This window comes from Periophthalmus magnuspinnatus, chromosome 8 (assembly GCF_009829125.3).
Source record: "Periophthalmus magnuspinnatus isolate fPerMag1 chromosome 8, fPerMag1.2.pri, whole genome shotgun sequence".
In the NCBI taxonomy this organism is placed as follows: Eukaryota; Metazoa; Chordata; class Actinopteri; order Gobiiformes; family Gobiidae; genus Periophthalmus; species Periophthalmus magnuspinnatus.
The window spans coordinates 12,698,610-12,720,082 of record NC_047133.1 but is presented as its reverse complement, the minus strand read 5'-3'; the positions used below and the strand labels follow the sequence as shown (position 1 = coordinate 12,720,082).

Sequence of the window (21,473 nt, the reverse complement as noted above, 5' to 3'; positions counted from 1 at the left end):
TATCCTCTATCTAGAAGCGTTCAGTCACCATATTTTGACTATTATTTGGTTGATAATTTATTTAAAGAGAGGGTGTTTTACTTCCATGGGGTATTAACTGCTAACATATAACATATTTAGATCGCCGTGTTACCTTTTATTGTTTTGAACATGCTAAATTCGACGAAGAACAATGTATTAGCAGGTTTAATAACTTTCACAAAATGAATAATCGATAGTTGCAGCCCTAGTCCGACGTCTTGGAAGAAGCTAAGTTACTTCTTGAATTGTGACTGAAAGTACTGACCAGACTGAGAAAACCATGCAATGTTTTTTTTTTTTTTTTTTTTTAATTTCTCCGCCATATTGCCCACCCCTAACTGTAACATTCGGTGCAAACTCTGCAATTACAAAACAACACAAACGGACCAGCTGTCGAGCGAACTTCTTTCACCATAGTTCCTACAAACATCAGGTACTTCCGAGCAGCAGCAGTCTCTTCTTCAGTCTATACCTCTAAGTTCCTCCACCCATCTTTTTTTAGTTCCAGTTCTTTCTCTCTTTTGCTAACTCTAGCACTTGCCCCTCTTGTCACGCTGCTGGAACTTCCGGAGACGGCGCCCCCACAGGTCTTTCCAGGGAATGAGGAGGCTTCCCTTGTCCGCCACCACCCCGCTCTGGCCGGGAGAGTCGTCATCTGTGCCCAGGAGGAGGTACTTGCGGCCGGGTTTAATCTTGGGGCACTTGCAGGCGACGTCTTTGGCCCGCACCCAAAGGAGCTGGTCCCCGCGGCGGATGCGGTGCTCGCCCTGCTTGTACACCGAGATGATGTTGACGGTAAACTTCCACCACTCACCCGCCTTGTCTCCCTTCAGGACGTGGACTTGGACAGCTGCGGAAGACAAAGACGGTTAGAAAAAGGTTAAGAATGATTTGCAATAATGTGGAAGGAGTCATAATTCATTGTAAATCTTTAAAAAGTGAACCACTGAAATCCACTTAGTTTCACCATATTTAAAGTAAAACTGCGTAACTTTCTAGAGGAGGCATGTCCCTTGCATGATTCCATAAAAACAGAAAGTTCCATGGAAATAGAAAGGTCAAACCATATAAGATCCGTTTCATGCCATACTGCGGAAGATTATAGGCAAAGAATTGACATTTCCATGGAAACAAGCAGGTGACGGCCCGCCTCCAGGTTAAGTAAGAGTCAGGTTTGTGGAGGTGCAAGCCCACTCACAGTAAGAATGCATTGCACTTGTATGTTATTCAATGTAATAAAAACATTAAAAAAAATTAAAAAATCTTATCTTAAGTCAATTTTTTTGGATAAAAGTTACACAGTATAGCTTTCATATATTACCCCATAAAAAAAAAAAAGTGCATTTTTTCTTTTTAAAATATGCTTTCTTGTGTGATGCAAAACGTTTCTTTAAGTTTGAGTATAGAGTTTAGATTTTGCTGATTCTTGAAGTATTTTTCCCTATTTGGCAACTTTTCTTGTCAGTGATGCCTTAGATCAGGGGTGTCCAAACTATGGCCCGGGCCCCAAATGCGGCCCTCAGACCAGTTTTTATCGGCCCTCAGGCCTCCTGGTGAACTGGCCCAATTGATCATAAGCAGTACTTTTAACAGCAAATTAAACTATTTCTACCACTACAACCTCAAACATCACAGTGCATTGTGATACAAACCTAAAATAAATGTGTTTCAAGTCTTATTAATACACCACTTTGAATATGTTTTGAGATGTGGCCCTTGATAAAAAAAAAGTTTGGGCACCTTTGCGTTAGATGATCATTTGCCAGATTTTTAGACCAGGTGCCCTTCCTCTCTCAGCCACGCTCTGTTTTAAAGCCACTGCCATATCTACCATCACAACTAATTGCTCTTGAAACATCCGTCTACTTCCACATCTGCAAACAAGTGAAAAACACTTGTTCCAAACTTTCTTGTGTCCAGTTTAGCTCACATCTGAATCCTGCCAACACGCCAAATATCTGTTTGCTATTCAGACAGCGCCAAGAGGCAAACAAGTCAAAAATACTGGCATGATGTGTTCCCAGAGTTAAGTGCCTAGCTATATGACTTAAGCTAGGAATGTGCAATTAACCTCACAGTGCTAGCAAGTGTCAATCTCAAACAGGGAGAGAAAGGGTGAGCGTGACGGTTAGCATTGGAAAGATTTATTGATTTGCAAAAATGTGAGCAGTAAAGTTTTTTTTTCTATTTATTTCCTGATGATGACTGTGTATTTCAACACTGATGTATGCATTTTACACCAATAGACTTTTATATGAACTTTGGAACTAGTCTATTGCCATCTGGCATGGAGACTTTTGGCAGATTCGGGAACATTTACATTGTTACACTGTCCCACTGAAACCCAGCAAAGTAAATAATGTGTTGTTGGGATTGAACTAGTGAACTGTTAATTGCTGAATGTAATTTTATGCTGAATGTTATGTTATGGAGGATATCGTATGTGATTTTGTTTGTTGTAAGTGTAAAAAAAAAAAAAAAAAGAATAAATAGCAGTTGTTCAGACAGAGCAAACTGAGTGACTAATGCTCATTTTGTTTATTTTGATTATTTTATTTGGATGGTGTGTCTTTTGCAGTAAACCACATGTGTCAAACTCACGGCCTGGGGGCCAAATGCGGCCCGCCATGTCATTTTATGTAGCCCGCAACAAGGTAAATTTTAATGTATGACTGTCTTAAAATGGCAGTTTTTCAGGAGTTACGCAGTTAGACAGACATATTCTTTATATCTTTGCAAATTTGAGAGGAACCATTTTGCTGATGCGGCCCTCGGTGAAATTGAGTTTGACACCCCCGCAGTAAACCAGTTGTTGTTGAGTTCTCCATTTACGTGGCAATCAAGGTTCCTACTCTCACTTATGGTCATGAGCTTTGGGGAATGACTGAAAGGACAAGATGAGCGCCATACAAGCGGTCGAAATGAGTTACACATAGGGCGAGGAGCTCAGACACACGGGAGGAGCTTGGAGTAGATCTGCTGCTCGTACTCATTGAGAGTAGCTCAGTGAGTGAATTCTGGAGGTTCTGAGCTTTCACATGAGGCCTGTCCATATACTGAGAATGAGAAAAACTTGTTTTTGTCCTCTATCTGCAGGTTAAGGCACTTGATTCCTTCCAGTTAAGAGTTCAGGCCACATGCAGTACCTTAATGTCAGATCTTTATTATTGACCTGAAAAAAGATCTGATCATGTCTATAACATTTGAAAATATGGTACACCTCATATTATTGTAGCTCGGGCATCTGTTTTGAAGATGGGGAGTAAGAAATATCCCACTTGACACATCTTGAGCTGAAATGGCCAGATTAAATTACCTGCACACAATTAAACTTTTATTATTCAACAAACTTGTCTCGGGGCTGTGTCTTTACATGATCAGTTTCCCGGTCATCAGTCAGGCGGCCATCTTGAGCTCGCTGAACCCCACACCGAGCTGTCGGAGTGTGCGCCTCTAACCGCACTGAGCAAACGACACCCAGCCCGCCAAGAAAAGTCTGTTGTTTTGAGTGGCCCGAGCTCTCACAGCCCTGCCATTCAAAGCGCCCTCTCCTTCAACACCGCATATAAAAGGAGAGACCCGGGCGGGGGGGATGGTTGAGGGGGTGTTTGGGGGGGCAGTATTTGTCTTCCCAACAACTTCCCGAAGGATGGCGATGTGTTCCGACCTCATGAGATGTCCGCTCGCCTTCCCAGAGCGCGTTCCAACAGCAGCGTGAGAACCGGCCTGAGAGCCCCGGGCCGAGAGAGGGGCCAATAAGCTCTAGATGGCTGCGGGTTTGCCAGCGTCTCTTCACTGGCTCGAGTACGCTCTCCTCAGACCGTGTAGCTAAACACACACACACCTTTGGCTTCTGGGCTGAGCTAAAGAGACGAGCTAAAGGGAGAGGCAGGGTGGGATGTTATGTCTTAGTTATGGGCATGGACTCGCAAACTGTTTGATCAATAGGAGCAGAATGTAACACTGGGGTAAAATGATGGCTGTGTAATCCCTAAGTTCCATAACAAAACAAAACTGTACACTGTCAGCTCGACTTTACTCCAAAACCTTTGCCCAGACAGAATTCAACTTTCTTTTGCTACTTGGGAAAGAAAAAAATATTAAAAGTGGCAGTAGCTCAGTTAGTCAACACACACCCGTCTATGTACAGTATTATCCAAAAGTTGATGGTTTGATCGCTGCTACTGGCTTTTGTGCCTTGGCCAAAACACTTGCCTTGTTTTATGAATGTGTTTGACATACCATACAGAAGTAGATAATGTGTATGATAAGCACTCCAGGTTTCATAGTTTCATAGTTTAATGTTCTTATGTTGCACCATATAAGTAAATTCCAACTTAATTGGCAATAAATCTTGTCTGACTCTGATTTACACAGGACTGAAAGAATTCCATTACAATGAATTCATGTGTTAGGTCATTATGTCTACAGTGTACGGTTAAAGGCCCTGTACTAAATTTTTTCCCATGTACTTGAGCAAAATGTGTCTCATCCCAGTACCGTACTGTATAAGCAGCTCTTGAGGTCAAAAAAGGCTGCCATGCTCTCTCTGCATCTAATTATAAAGCGTTTTATTCCTGTCTGATAATCAGGAAGTGCACTGTTAGCATACTAATTGTTAACTTGCCAATGTTACAGTCACAGTAACCTCTGCTCTCGGCTCTGAAAGTACTTATAAACTTATCGTTGTGAATAATACAGTACAAGCTAGACAGAGATATTTACTCAAACTGAGTACGCCCTTTAACCCAGTCTGTTAATGTTGGTCTGGACTTGTGAACCAGCCTAAGCCCTCAGCTCCAGGCCTCGCTCAGAGCCAGCCTCCCCACTGTGCAGCTCGTCTGTGGGCCGTGCGCGGGGCTCGACCCCCCTCTGCCACCCTCAGGCGAGTCTAATGAAATTAGTGTGCTTAATTAGCGCTGTGAGGCCCCGTCCTGTCGGGTTATCGGCCCTGAGAGTGATCCGGGACCTGTTACCCCAGAGGAGCCCTCCCTGCCTGGGTAAACACGCAGCCCTTTGATTCATTGTCCTGCTGGTGGCCGTGTGTGCAGAGGAGGGTGTCAGGCCTGAGCATAATCCCTTTGTGTGGGCTGTCTCCGTGGTGACGGCGGTGATGAAAAACAAAAATCGAATCAACAAAACATATTTCTTTCTCTGGTGGTGGCAATCCGTCACCGTCTGTCTAGTTTAGCACCTGTTTGTGGCCTGTGGAATGCTCGGTGCAGGCAACTGTGTTTAAACAGAGGGCCCCTTCCCGTGACCCCCGGGGGCCGCTCCGGAGCCCCCACAGCACACAGGCACTAAAGGTCCACAAAGGAGCCGGGACAGGCCTGAGAAATGAATCAGAGTGCAGCAGAGGAGTTGCAGAGGGATGGAGGCAGTGGAGGAGAGCGGAGGTGCTGTCCAGGGCAGCTAAACGTGTCAAACCCTCTCCAAGTTTAAAATAATATTAGCTCTGTGAAAAGGAGGTAATTACAGCAATTTGGAGTTTTACTAGCAGTGAATTTGAAGAGAGTGCTAAAATGAAGGGTTAAAGGTAACAGCCGAACATGTATGCTAACATAATGCTCTTTATCTTTATAAATCTATAGACATTTTAAAAAAGTGCTGCCCACTTTTTTTTTTCTTTTCTATAGATTTATAAATGACCCAAAGTTTTTTTTTCTACTGCCAAACTAAATAATAAAAATAATTGAACTACTAAAATTATAATTTCTTCAAGAAGAAATTATGCAACGTACTAAGTAACTTTTATGGTGAAGTGTCCACTACCTGCTTGTCTCCATGGAGATGTTCTTGTGTTACCTGGAATGTTCCACATTCAGGCATTAACCTTATCTATCTCCATGGAGATAAGCAGATGGCCCCTGCAAGCCAAATTACAGGTCAGATCTGTAGAGAAGTGACCCCACTTAGTAAAAATGTTTTTAGCACTAAAAGTTACCAGAAAAGTTACACTGAACTTTTGCAGACTTTTGTGCGGTTGTTTGTATTAGGGGCAGCATTGCACTTAGAAGTTTGGACATGATTTTGCTTCTGTCTCCTGATGTTGTGGTGATGTGGTCAGCTGTGGGTCAGCTGCCCTCGAGCAGATTTCACACAGTGCTTGACTGTCAGGGCTTTAGTGACGCTCCACCGGCACACTGTTGCACGGGTATGAGCGATGAAGACATATGCAGCCAGGGAGAGGAAGGGCTTCTGGTCAGGACCACCTTAGCTGGAGGATTTTCTGCTAAACTTGTCTCAGTAATTTATCCTCTCGTGGTATTATAAATAATACAATTTCTTCAGCATGCGATCAAACTGGCACTACATGGAATTTAAGAATACTTACACTTGAACATACAGTGTTGGGAAGTGACCAGTAAATACATGTACCTAAAATACACATATGAAATACTCATTTTGAGTAACTGTATTCTGGTAGTGCTACTTTTTAATTGGTGGTATTCAGTTACTTTCCTGAAATCAAAGTCAAAGGAATACATTGAAGTATACAGTTTCATATCACACAATATTAGGAACAAAATTAGTTGTTGTGTTGTGGAATGAGTACAGTTGTGATTTTTCCTTCATTGACCAGGAAAACAGTGCCAAACTAAGTCTATATCAGGATTAAACAAACCCAGGACACAGTGTGACCACAGCCTACAAAGAACAAATTTGGTCAGGTTTGAGGAGGATTTTAAGGAGTTCTAAGGCCACGGAGACACTAGTCGCTCCAGCACGTCCCAAGTCTCCTCCCAGTTGATCCTGCCCCTGAGAGGTGTCCATGAACACATGAGCGAGCCATCTTAAATGGCTCCTCTTGTTTTAGAGGAGAAGCGGCTCTACTGCCAGCTGCTCCTTATGGCCACACCGGTTTGTCAAAGCTTGATCTCATCAGATCTCAGAAACTAAGTGCCAGTGGGAAAAAACTGTGCCCTTAGGCAAGACACTACATTCACAATGCCAGTATGAAAATGGTATGTGCACGAGTGCATTGGTGGTGGTGGATGGCACAGATTGGCAGCCTTGCTTACGTCAGTCTACAGTAGTAGCTTACCACCACTGACAAATTGCATGAAATTGTGAAGAGCATCTGGAAAACTGCTATGTAAGACTAATGCATTATTATTAACAGGGACATGTGAACTTTTGGCCCACTTACCGTAGTCCTTCTTGCAGTACTTCTTCATAGTGATCTTCATCTTGCCTTTGGACGCCTTACAGTGGGAGTCACAGTCTGCAGACACACAGGAGGAAAGGGTCACACACATACAGAACAGAACACATACAGGGTTAGGAGAAGGAGGCAGCTTCCAGATTTGTCTAACATGTCAACAAGTTCTCAGCTCAACTGTCAAATACATTCAGGGCGCTGAGGCTAACTGATGAAAGCAGGTCTCCAGTGGTTTGTCAAAACAGACTCAGTGCTCACCGCCAGCTCTGTGGCTAGTGCTGTGCACACATATACATAATTTTACTGTTTAAGGCTGAAAGATTTTTTTGATAAAAAACTGTGCAAATGTGAACTGCTAAACTAATACAAGGATAACAACTAAACATTTCAGAGCATGTAAAGTCTGCAAGTGTAATTCAGCTGACTGTGTTCTTGAAACGCCAGTCAACAAACATTGTATTGACATCATAGTTACATAAATCTGGCTTTAGTTAGGTAAACAATATGGTTATGCGTGAAATTTGGGAACGTGTAGCCAAACCATGTCAAACCCATGTCTCAGAAGGTAAGCAGGGCTGGGCCGGGTTAGAACTTGGATGGGAGACTGCTGGTGTGAAAGTTGTGTATGTGTGAGTGTTGGTGGTGGTTAAAAAGATTGGCAGCCTCACGTCTGTCAGTCTGCCCCAGAGCAGCTGTGACTACAATAGAAGCTTGTCACCACCCTCCTAATGGGGAGTGAATGAATAATGCATGAAATTGTAAAATGACTTTGAGCATCTGAAATAGTGCTGTAAAAGACTCACATTACCTGATACAGTATTATGCAAATGAGCTCGTGATACACAGTGACCTATGTACCAGCGGATGTTTGTTACACCCATGACATGATGATGACACAGACTGAACTGTCTTGTCTATGTCCTGTGCAGCCGCTCGTCAGTGTGCTGGCATGCACTGAGCAGGCTCCAGGGTCAAAGGTCAGCCGCCCCCTCGCACAAGGAGGGCACGGAGGGAGGACAACCACAGCACATTAGGAGGATACAGAGGAGGGCATTAGCTGTGACCTTTTCGGGCATAATTACGGGTTACATGGTGATGTCTGAGGCTGAGAAGACACTAAAAGCATTTTGTGTGATATCAGCTGACGCAAGAGACTTGACTTAAGACGTCTGATGTAATACAGCAATGCATGACAATGAGATATTTTGGAATGAATATGTTTACTTTTGGACAGGACAGAAACTAAAAAATGATGGTGGATAGATGATAAATGTTGGTGTTTAGACCTCAGCCAGGCGCCAGGTACAGACGCAAGGGAAGTGAATAAAAGACATTTGTCAGGGAAAAAAATAGCATACAGATGAGATAATGAAGAGGCTGATGATTCTGCTGCTGCTGTGGAGATCCTTAGATACATGCAGTGGATATTTCCCAACCCTATCCTCTTATCAGTCAACTTCCAGGTATACTACTGATCAGAAAACATTATATATATATATATATATATATATATATATCCAATTTCTACTGTCAATTTAGCATATTATTTTAGGTATGATTACAATACACAACTATTAAGTATTCTTTTGCCTAATTGACCAACCATATTTGTACCTGATAAATGAAAAACACCAAAGTACATTGGCTTTCCAAGAATTTCGGATTGATAAAAATTAGAACCGTTGCCATAGCAATTAACAATTTAAAATACAAAAACCCTGTCTTTTAAATGGTGAAAAGTTCTCAAAATGCAGCCTATAACTGTCGTAACGGTGCGGATAGGACCAAAGGATGCAGACCAGAGCAGTTTTAACAGTGTTTATTTACAGCGGTGAAAATGCAGTCTTTAAACAGGTCACAAGAGCAGGTACAGGAACCGGGGAGCGGGAGACGGGTCAGGCGGGTGCGGTGCAGGTAGAGGCGGGCAGGACAGGACCAGGACGGGGATAGAAGCAGGTGCGGTACCAGGGCAGGCGGATCAGACGAAGACCAGAGCGGGGAGCGGGTGACAAACCAGAGACCAGGACCGGACAGGAGACGAGACGAGCAGGAGACGAGACGAGCAGGAGACGAGACGAGCAGGAGACGAGACGAGCAGGAGACAAGACGAGCTGGAAGCGATACCGGGACTGGAACGTGGCGGCAGGAGCTGGGCGAGTAGAGGCAGGAATCTGGAGGGTGCATAAATCCAAATGAGCATTTGCCGGAAAGTACCATATAACAAAGCTTAGCAAGAAACATTCACGTTTTACACGCGGACGGTCTGGCACCGAGTGTAGACTGCCAAGCCTTCTTGTACTCAGCAGCAGGTGGTGGTGATTAGGCTGATGCACCCCAGGTGTGCACGGGAGGAGTCAGGCACTCCACCCAGCTCCAGACACACAGGTAGGGGAGGGGGAGAGAGCACGGGAGGACAGGGAAACTGACATCATGACAATAACAGAAACGTCCCATAATAATATAAATAAGTGTAAAAAAAATTGGCTATACAAGTTTTTTAGAGGGATAAAAATTTGAACTGTTGCCATAGCAATTAACAAATATCCCATTTTGAATGACAAAAAGTCCTGAAAATGTTGCCTTGAACATAAACTTCCTTTTTCCCATAACAATATAAGGATGAAAGTTAATACAGCAAACAACTAAACCAAACATCTTTAGTTGTAGAGTCCAAGGCTTAAAGAATGATGATAAATTAGGACAGCTGCCATAGCAATTAACAATTAAAAAACAAACAAAACGAACAAAAATCCTGTCTTTTGAATGGTGAACAGTCATGCCCATAACTTTCACTGTCACAGATTAAAGTTGATACAGTAAATAGGTAAAACATCCTTAGCTTGTAGAATAGTTTGGAATATCTTGCCTTAAAAAGCTAGAATAAAACATATCGCCTTCCAAAAGTGTTTTTACAATGGCCCTTTACTCATGAGAAAATTCAGTCTATTGACTCCAGAGCCTATATGATTAATGTAGTGAGTGTGTGGCGCTAAGTGCATGTGTACGTGCTAAAGCGCTTAACACCAGGCTATGCTAGCCCTCTCCCTCTGCCAGCCCCCTCCATCGCACAGCCTCACCGGAGCAGGGACCGAATGGAAAGCATTTGTTCTGCGTGTGACTGACACAAATGGGAACCAGATCATCGCAGTGTTACCCCCTACTTTTACTACACTGCAAAAAGTACAGTCTTGCCAAGTTAAAATGACCTGAAATGAAAATCTTATCTTGATTTGAGTAAATTTCATGTGACATGTAAAATGATCTACAGAACAAACCTTTTTGTACTTAGAGGGGGTATTATGAAAAATTGATTTTTTTTGGGGAGTTTTCACCATGTTATATCTTTGTTCCTTCATTAGAAACATGCCTGAAGAGGTTTTAGATTTCATCCATGCAAGTTTGAGCATTTTAGCGATATCTCCTGGGCCCTATTCCAACCCCCTTAAGGTTAGCTGTAAGATTTGTCCAATGCTCAGCCCACAAGGCTGTCACCAATGCTCCTGCATGACAAATCTCCATAAATGTACAAAAACATGATACAAAACTACAAAAAAATATAATAAAATTAAAATTAAATATTCATCCTGTAGAAAAAACAACTCTTTGCACAAAAAAAAAAGAAACTAAATCTATGTTGCTTGAATGAAAGAAACAGTAATTTTTTCATTGGTAGATAATTGTACAAGAAATAAGAATGAGCTTAAATGACTAGTTAGTCTATTTTGTATTTTTGACCACTTTAATTTTTATTTTTTTTTACACTATGACTAGATATAATCAGCCTCCATGCACAGCTTGGGCTCTGGAGCCCAGCTCCTTGAGAGGGGTTGGACATTTCACTTCTCCGGTGTTGCCGTGGGGAGAGGCAGCTGAGCTCTCGGGCAATAAGCAAATCCATAGTAGCTAGCGTGTTAGTGAATGAGAGGGTTGTGTCTCTGCACCTTTGAGTCAGGGACAGGTCTCTTACTGTTGTGTCGGCCTACGAGTCAAACAGCAGTGCAGAGTACCTGATATTTTTGGAGACCGTGGGAGTGGTACTGGACAGTGCACTGACTGGGGCTCTGTTGTTCAACTTTGGAACTTCAACGCCCACCTGGACAACAACAGTGACACCTGGAGAGGGGTGATTGGACAATGGCCTCCCTGATCTGAACCTGAGCAGTTTTCTGTTATTGCTGTCCATAACGAACACCATGTTCAACCACAAAGTGCACATGGCACCAGGACACCCTAGGCCAGAGGTTGATGATCGATGTTGGGTCATCTGACCTTCGACTGCCAACGAACTATATGCCTGAGTCCGAGTCATCCCCAAACCCAGTGGTGGATGCCAGAAGTAAAGGATGCCGTCAAGCTGAAGGACTTGTGGGACTCTTGAGGCTGCTGATGGGTACCAGCGGGCCAAGCGTGCCGCAGCTCTTGCGGTTGCAGAGGCAAAAACTTGGACTTGTTCAGGGACAACATGGAGGAGGACTATTGGTCAGCCTCAAAAAAAATTCTGGCAAACTGTCCAACGACTCAGGCTGGGGAAGCAGTGCCCTAACAACATTGTTTACAGTGTGGCTAGAAAGCTGCTGACCTCGAAAGGAGACGTTGTCAGATGCTGAAAGAAATACTTTAAGTAGCTCCTCAATCCCACCTGTTCCAAGGAGGAAGTAGAGGCTGGGGGCTCAGAGGTGGACTTGTCCATCTCCTTGGCTGAAGTCACTGAGTTGGCTAGGAAGCTCCTCGGTGGCGAGGGTTTGGGGATGGATGGGATCCGCCCTAGACATCTTAACTCTGGATGTTGTGGGATGGCCTGGGGCAGAACCTCTGGACTGGCAGACCAGGACTGAAGGGTGTATTCTAACTACAGGGGAATCACACTCCTCAGAACAGAATAGACCACACCTCCCCGGTGGGGTCTCTTCCAGGATCAAGTTTGGGGACCACAGGATTTTAAGTTCAAGTATTCAAGTTCAGCTCAGGTTTTTGTTCATGAGTGAGAGAGCCCCAGTTGAGAGAGATTAAGCGTGAGATTGACAGGGGGATCAGTGCAGCATCTGCAATGATGCAGTCGCTGTATCGGACTATTGTGGTGAAGAAGGAGCTAAATTGAAATTAAATATAAATCTAAATACAACCATGCAGTTTAAATGAGCACAATTTGATGGCAGAAATGCTTAGAACAAGTCTGAGAAGGATTTATGGAATGACAAAATCTGTGACGCAACAATCCTGGGAAAATTCAAATCAAGTGTTTGGTGACGGCGCAAGGGGAGCAGATTTACTTCACAAGATTCATCAAACAAGATCGAATAAAACAAAATACAATTCCAGACATGTTTTTGATGAAGGAGCAATGTTATAACACGGCTAAAGTCAAATTTGCATAACACATCTTCTTTAATTTCATTCTATTCTTTGAGCAGTTTGTCATTTTTTGTCATGGGGGTGGGAACATAGGCCCCAGTTGAGAGAGACTGGATCTCAGACTTGATTACCTCTCGCCTCTCTGTGTCCCGTCCTCCCCTTTTCTTTACCATTATACTGCGAGTGAATGAGGTTGCCCGGGCGATGATGGGAGGGACAAAAAAACGCCAAAAAGAGAGAAAAAAGGAAAGATGCAAAGTGGTGTTAGTATGTAGGTTTTTGGCACTAAACCCACATACTAAAAAGTAAGTGAATTGACTGGATATTGGCGTGTTTACATTAGCGGGCTTTGACTTTTCACTCTCAGATTCTGGGAAGTGGAGGAGACCTTTTTAATGGGATATTTGGGTCTATTTCATTAGAAGTGAAGTGAAGGCGAGAATGGTCTGAGCTTTATTAGTTGGCATTAGTTGTATAAGCCCAAACTTGGGGGGTTGAGTTAATTATTTATATTCAGGTTGATTTTGGTTAAACTTTGACAATATAAAATAGTTAATAGTTTCTTCACATATTTATTCTCATACACAGTTCACAAAAGCAATATGTAATTTAAAATGATTGAACTGAGAATGTATATATGATGTATAATCTTACTTCGAGCCATTTACTGTGCACTCTGGCATATTTAGGCTGTCACCCTCTTCAGAGCGCCTTCTTTATGATGATGTCATTAGGACAGGGTGTCAGGACTGTTTTCCCAGGGTTCTATATTTGAGTTGTAGGGGCCACAGACGGGCGATCATCAGATTTGCCTGAGCCACCGTACTTTAATAAAACTCAGAACATTATTTTTAAGGTTTATCACCCTGCAGTGTTACATAATTTATAGTGGTAGAATTACTTTAATTTGCAGAAAAAATTGCTGCATATGATCATTTGGGCCATTTTAGCAGGAGGTGTTAGGGCCAAATAAAAGTGCTCTCTTTAAAGTTATTAAAAAACATGACTAAGACCACTTTCTCATCATCATAAAAAAAAAAAAAAGCACAAAAAAGCACAAAAAAAAACATTTAAAAAAAAAGCTTTCTTCGTACATATACTCTAACAAGGTAATAAAAATAATTCAAAAACATATTTCTGGTTGCACATATTTTTTAAAATTGTATTAAATAAAAAAAAAAAAAATCTTTAGAAGTTGTGTATGACTCTCCCGGTGGGCAAGTGTGCTGTGTGCTGATGAGAATAGCCCCATGACTTCACTCAGACTCTCATTTCCTCCTTGGCACAGGCCTGAGGTTGGATATGGCCCTTGCTGTCAGAGCCCTCCCTCTAGATTAGAGCGGGGTGCTGGTCCCGAGGGGCCCCCACAATGAGCCTGTCCCCCGGGGGCCACACAAAAGGGGCGTTTGTCCTCACAGCGAGACATGGGCCTAATGAAAGCTGGGGGTGTAGTGGCTAATGCGCTAAAGGCTGGCGGATAATCATCAAATCTATCAAATAGGATCCAAGATGTAATAGATGGGGTAGAGCGATATGGTCTACAATTTTTATCACCATGTAAAAGAGAAAATGTGCAATAGCGAGAATAGAGAATGAGAATGAGAATAGAGCCACGGCTGCTTTAAAGTGGCTTTTATAGTTGTACTTGTTTTGGGCTACTTAAGTTACAAGTGTAAAATGTGTTTCCACTCCTCAAGTCTTATCTCTTTGAATATTAGTTTTTACTCTAGGCTTTAGCGAGAGTCTCTTTCTACCCCCCTTTGCATCTGGAGCAAAATCAGCTGCAGTGCATGTATAATTATATCATTAAAACAAATCTTCTCCATCGTTGTAGTTCAAAATATGTCACCAGTGATATGATATGGTCCATGCAGCCCTAATATAGCATTAAGTTTTATATATTTGAAAGCAAACATGCACTAAGGCTATATATATAACCATAGTACAACTTTGGGATTGGACTTTTTTGACTTCTGGATTGGAACATATTTAACTCTCAGCTCTTCCCTGTGAACTTTTTTGTCTATTTTGCCCACTATTTCTTTTTATTAATGCTAATAATACCAAATTATGTGACTCATTTTTTTGTCATTTTAGTCTTTTTGCTACTATATTGGAATACTGAGATTGATTTTGTCTCACTTACGACCCTGAAGACTTAAATGTCCACTTGCACATAATAAATTGATATTTTTTCCTACTTTTTTCAGTATAATCTAAAAATCTATGCCTGCATGTTTATCATTTTGTTCATTGTACACTGCAAAATCGATCTAAAAAGGATTAACAATAGAAGCAGGTCTATTGTCTTCCTGTTAAAAACTGTGGAACCAACAAATCCCATCTCTTCATAGGGGAGGCAGATTTTCATTTACTTGTTTTTAATTGTTATAAAATGGCTATGTGGCAGTTTCTAACCACATATATATGACCTGGAGTCTGATTTAAAAAATAATTGCAAGTAAGTACACAGTAGTGGGCGGGGCTATAGGGGGTTGGTGAAAACAGATTTCTGTCGCCTTTAAAATGTCTTAATTAACTTTGACATTTCTTCAGATTGATAAATACACAATGCTGTTCTAAAAGGAGTAAGACTTTAAAGTATCTTCAGTTTGAGTCAACATTTTCAGACTTGTGGCACTAACAGTCCATTTGGTCCCATGCCAGGGGCCAACATGGCGGCTCATGTCCCTTACATAGTGGGACAAAGGGCCCCAGCTGAGCGGCCCGGCCCCTGCAGCAGCCCTGGATTCAGACTCACACTGGTGCAAATGAAGCGTGTAATCTGATTATAGCCTGGAGTTCCAGACTGCAGTCATCCCAACAGGGAGTACACAGCCTACAGGAGGGTAAGAGTACTGGGCCATGGAGATGGGGCAAGGAGGGGGCTAAACTAAATATCTGTCGACCACATCAGGACTGGTACTACTGGTTTTATGGGCCCCAAAGTTCTAATAATTTAAAATGTCTGCAGCAAGTGTTGTTGTCCATGTATTTGAGCAAAGTGTGTGAGATATAGTGTATCTAAGGTAAAAATAAGATCGCTGCGTGCTGTCTCTATTTAATTATGAACTGTTTTATAGTCCAAGAAACAGGAAGTGCACTGTTAATAAGCTTGTAGTTGTTAGCATTACTGTGATTTGTTGTGAAAAGCACTTATAAACTCATCATGGTGAATAATTAGGATAGTCAGACTGCATAAAGTCAGTGAGGAATAACTTTGGACCTCTGCAAACTATTTAAAATGAACTTGTTCTGTTTTTCAGGTTTTTAAGACAGTAAAAATCAGGTACAGCACTTTTAACATATCTATAAATTAAATTGTGTTAAGACTGCGACTATATGAGCTAATTCTTATTTTTCTAAAGCTTTAACATTTAACAGAAGACTAGATTTTTGTTTAACTGCTATTTGAAGCCTATATTAATAATTTCACATGTTATTATGCGATAAAAGTATTTTTGGCAATACTTAACTTAGTACTAACCAACTAATAAGGCTCAAACATATACAATCAAATGACATGTTTCTTGTTTTGTTAGTTTTGTTGTTCTAATAGCAGTATGAAAGTGTTACCTGAAGGGTCCTCGTAGCTGTTGTAACTGCTAGCTGTTGGTGATGCAATTGGGATCTCTGTAAAAAACAACAAACAAACAGAATAATAATTAATCCAAGTATTTTAAATTAAATAATTAAGGTGGTTTTCTAATAAAATGCTCTGTTTCTGACTTTAAACTTCGCACTGTAGAACTGCAAATATGCTCTGTCAAGAAGTTTACTAAAAAATCTCACGTTCACTGCGTCTTTCATGTCCATCCCTTTTCGTACAAGCAACCTCTCCTTTTTTCCTTTGCTATCCCACAGGGAAAAAAAAAAAAAAAAAAATGCTGCTACAGTAAAATGTAAATGTGTGCACCAAAGGAACTCTCCAAGTTTCTACTTTAAAAGGCCTGTATTCAATTTTAATCAGTGTATTTGAGAATAATCTGTCTTGCGCCAGTACAGATATATTTTATAAGCAGCTTTTGAGGTTAAAATGATCAAGCTTTTTAATAATATCGAGAAGTGTGTGGTTACCATGCTAGTTGCTGTTAAATTTAGCGTGACAGCAAACTCCGCTCTGGCTTCTGAAAGCTGTGAAAAGAGCTTATAAACTCATCGCAGTGAATAATTAGGATGCTTGGATTGTATAAGGTAAGTGAGGAATAACCCTTGACCACTACAAACCGTTTTACGTTTTTAAGACGGTAAAAATTTGATGTGTTCTATGTTCATCCGATTTTTTGCTATCAACAGCTGAATAACAATATCAGTTTTCATCGAGAGCGACCAATTTGACATAAAACGCTGTGATAAATGCACTTTTATAAAACATAAAGGTGTGAAAATGCATTGTTTCCTTATCAAACACATGCCTGAAGACGTTTTAGATGTCATCCATACATGTTTGAGTAATCTAGTGATCTCTCCCAGGCCGTATTCGATAATTCTCCGTAAAAAGGCCGATATAAAAACATGATACAAATCTGTACACAGCAACTTGATGCGATGTGAAGTAGTTTCATTAGTGAGATGCGTGTAGATTGTGTTGTGATAGCGCTCTGAAGGGAAAGTGGCTTAGCACAGAGAGTAAAGGGACGGGAGATCTCATCACCATTGGCAACGGTTTGATTTCATTACATTATTGCACAGTAAGATTTAAACATGGTATGGGTGTATTGTCCCAGGTCTAATTAAACTTTATCGTTCCAGGTCAGCTGTTTGTACATGACTCTGATGTCTCTTACAGAATGCTGGTAGTCGCTGATAGGACGAGTAAACATGGCGGGCGGCTTTGAGCTAGCGCAGATTTATAGTGACATGACTGTGTTCGGACGCCATGTCGGGAAAGGCGGCGGTTTGTTTACACTTCTTGCACTCGTACGTCTCCTTAGAATGGGACAGAGGTGTGAGAGGACAGCAGATTAAAGGGAGCGCTGAATTTATGTCTGTCAGAGAAAATGGTGTCCACGTGGAGGGTCGAATATGTTATGAAAACACACTTTCAGTGACTAACATAAAGCTTGCACAAAGTGGTAAAGTTGAGGTTAAGGGATATTGGCAAGCTCGCTTCTACATAGCAATTTCTACGTGTTTATTTTCATAGACTTCACTTATGGCTTGGCACTTTCTTGTTATAATAGAAGTAATGTAAAAAAAAACTCTGCGATGACTGAAATTGCTGGGTTTCAGATGACATCATAACATTCTATAGGCCAATGTTTAACACAGTTGGGGGCAGCGAAAATGAGTTTTGTTTTTTATTGTTCAAATTAAGTTTTTTGTCTAGTGTCTGTCACTAAAATAAATGATCTTGGATAGTTCATGGTAAAGCACAATATAATCAATTGGGAAATCTGGCTCTTGGCCCCATCCTGGAGTATCATCACATTCTAAAACCTGAAAACCACCAATATAACATAATGTATAATGGTACAAGTTACATCTGTGGAGAGATAACCCTCTTCACAGTAAGAATGCATGTTTTTTAAGGTATTTTTGAGCAATAAAACACATGTAATTGAATAAATAGTGTTTACAGAGGGCTGCCTATTGAAAGATGCTGAGTTTGATATAGGTTAGAATGAGCTTTGAACATGTTATATTCATGGGTTTCAGCTTTATCTTGTATGCAACATTTTGAGGACTTTCATAAACAATTCAAAATATATAATATCTGCTAGTCAATTGTCCTATTTTTCTTTAAAAGTACTACTTTTGTTCATGTAGCCAATTCAACAGGAAGCCTGAGGTATATAATGTGTGCATTTATATAGAGGAGTCTGTGTGTGTGTATTACTGTTTCCGATGCAACTATGATAATAAACATTCTTTCTTTAGACAATAGAAAAATTAAATCGTACTACTTTCTGTAATATTCCCATGTGTCCTTATATCTGTGTAATCCCTCAGTGGTCCAGGTAGTGGTCCATGGACGTATCCTCGTCTATGTGGTCTTATAATTGTTCTGATACAGCTCAAGATCATTCTAAAGCTATTCAGAATCCTGTCCAGTGAATGTGACTTTTTTAGTTTTGATACCTGCACAATGATTGAGTATCTAGTTTTGCTTCTAGTTTTAGTATGTGTGTGTTCTTACTGATGCAGGGGGCGATGGGCGAGCGGCTCTGCTGGTAGCCTTTAGCACAGCGGTTGCAGGTGATGCCCGTGACCCCGTCCTTACACGGGCACTGGCCTGTGGTCTGGTTACACGTCTTACCCGCTGCGCCCACCGGGTGGCAGTCACAAGCTGTGGAGACAAACAAAATACAAGTTATGTTATAGGTTTAAAGTGGGACTACACACCTACACAGGTCTCCATATTTCTGTTCACATTACTGCTTAAATACACATAATAGCCATCACATCATGCATCAGCTGACTTATACGACCACACGAGTGCACACGCCAAGTCAGAACAAGCACGCACATCACCGTCAACAACTTTTTTTCTCATTAGGCTATGATGTACGTTACTGCACACAGACTCTATGAAAACACTAGCATCTCACTCACAGCCGCTCCAAATGAAAACATATTCCATCTTTCTCTTTCAAACCCCGCCAAAAGTGAAACAGACTAAGCTAGTGCTAGTCAAACAAACAATCTGGCACCAACTGGTGGCCTCTCCAGTCATGACATGACACATGACACATGTGCTGGGCACACAGGCCTGGGCCAGACTAAGCCAATGCACCAGTGCTTGTGGCTGACTGTCAATAAACTGCAAAGGGACAATCTGATTGGTCAGTTTTAACGTTAGGGCCAGCAGGGCATTTCTGAATGTGTAACCCCCAAAATAACACCAAATATCAGAGGACATTTATGTTACACACACATTTCAACCAAAAACAGAAAATATTTGGATTGGAATAAAGTTAAAGCAAACAGGACTACACCAGGATGACTTTGTATAAACCAAGACTAAAGCAGAACTGAGCCTTATTAGGAACATGCCAGGTCTAAAACCGGACTAAACGAGGTCTAAACCAAGACAAGACTGCAAATTGTTGAAAATGTATGGAATTCCAACAAGGAAAATCTGCTTGGAAAAATCCCTCCTCAGTTTGTGTGAGTGTTCAGGATTCATGTTCAAACAGTGAGGTTGTTGGTGCAGTCCTTTCAGCGCTCTCCTCTCCCATTGTCAGTGAAGTGATCCATGAAGCTGTGGGGGTGTGGTGGATCCTCTCCCTGACAGACAACCCAAACAACAGGGGCACATGCAGGGAGGAGAGGCTTTCTCCTCTGCACAGGTGGGACTGCCTCAGGTGTGCTAAAGGTGAGGGGAGAAAACATCATTCTTCAGCTGTGTTGTAAGCATAGACTGTATAGATAAATGGACAAAGCTAATCCAGTAGCCGCCGCAATCCAAATAGAAAGTGAGAATGGACAGCCTGGTATTTTTATTTTGCTATTTTGTCTCTAAATCAAGATATGAACATTAATAACAGACCAATCAGGTGCATCGTTTCCCTGAGGTTGCTCCCGCTAACAACAAGCAGTAGATTTTTTTGCTCTTTATCCCAAAATGGCTATGCAACACTGGTGAATCCTACGTGTATCGTAAAGAAAGATAATAAGTACATGTATGGATGGTAGGAGAAAAAGCACGATTGACGTTACATAATTTGTCTTATTCAATGTTCGAATGTTATGTTCTGATTGGCACAGGGTCCACAACCTAATTCTCCGGTGGCCCCAGAAAAGAGCTATGTGATATTTCCATCTCGGTGCTAGCATAAACAGACGCTCATGAAATGCAAACAAAGTCACGTCCCTCAAGCCTTCTACTGCCCTTGATGCCCTTGATGTATGCTAGCAGGTTAGTTAGAGTATGTTAGCGACCTGTTGGCTACATCCCAGCCTGATAGATGAGAAGCACTTATAATGACAAACCAGCCCCCAGGACAGATCTGACGGGTTCACAAGAGCCAGTGGAGAGGAACTTTATAGGTGCACGTACGTAACTTTTCTAGTGTGAGACCTGCCATCTGCTTGTCTCCATGGAAATGTTATAGTTTTGCCTGGAATGTTCTGCAGAATGGCATTAAACTTGTCCGCCTTGCAAGAATTCGATCACAGGTGATTTTTTTCATTGTTAAAAATCCGCTTCTCCACAGATCAGAAATGTAACTTGCCCTAGTGCTGTCACCTGTTTGTCTCCAAGGTTAAATGCCATCTCCAAGGAGACAAGCAGGGGCCAGTCCTTTCACCAAAAAGGTTACATAGTATATCTTTAACTGTATGGACTGTATTTTTTGTCAAGTTTTTGGTTTATTCAGAAGGAGATGAATAAATTGCACGTCAATTTACAACACGTTTAGTCCACTGTATATTATGTGCCTTGACCCTCCACCACCTCATATCCACCGCAGCAGCAGAGCCATCAGCCTTCTCAGCCTCTTCATCTCCTCCTCCTCACCTCCATTTTATACCTCTATTCCATCATTGTGTACCTCTACATGGCCAGAAAAGAACTCAGTGCAACCACAAAATATATTTATAAAAACCTTGGTGACATGTCAGTTAATCAGTGGATTTTTAGAGAAACTATTTTGTATTTGTAACATCTGAAAGTGAAACTAAACACTAAGTCCACAATTTTGCCACTAAACTGGGTATATGGTGTTTTATTATCATTTTTTTTGGCCAACTTTAGCGCAAACTATGTAAATTTGCCGCTTTCTGGTCTAAATCTAAGTTAGTGGCGTCTGCAGTTTCAAGCACTACGTGACATCACACATGACTGCGACTGCCCTGATTAAAGCCAGAGGTTTCTGATTACAAACACCTGATTGCAGGGGCGGAGTTTGGAGTGGCGATACCCGTTAGACCAATCAAACTGTTCCTTCTACGCCCAGACTCCGCCCCTCCTCCTCCCGCTTCACCCTCTTCTTAG

The 21,473-nt window shown here is 41.7% G+C and overlaps 1 protein-coding gene across 1 annotated transcript in view; it reads right to left on the bottom strand.

Annotated features, from left to right (window-relative positions):
- Positions 1 to 327: 327 nt before the first annotated feature.
- LOC117375549 (netrin-1-like) overlaps positions 328 to 21,473 on the bottom strand; it is a 64,670-nt gene continuing 43,524 nt past the window's right edge. Inside the window, exons 3-6 of the mRNA XM_033971871.2 lie at positions 18,675 to 18,824; positions 16,112 to 16,168; positions 7,172 to 7,246; positions 328 to 871 (exon numbers count right to left, since the gene is read on the bottom strand). Coding sequence (XP_033827762.1) covers positions 552 to 871; positions 7,172 to 7,246; positions 16,112 to 16,168; positions 18,675 to 18,824 — 602 coding nt within the window. The 3' untranslated portion in view covers positions 328 to 551. The remainder of the gene's footprint in view (positions 872 to 7,171; positions 7,247 to 16,111; positions 16,169 to 18,674; positions 18,825 to 21,473) is intronic.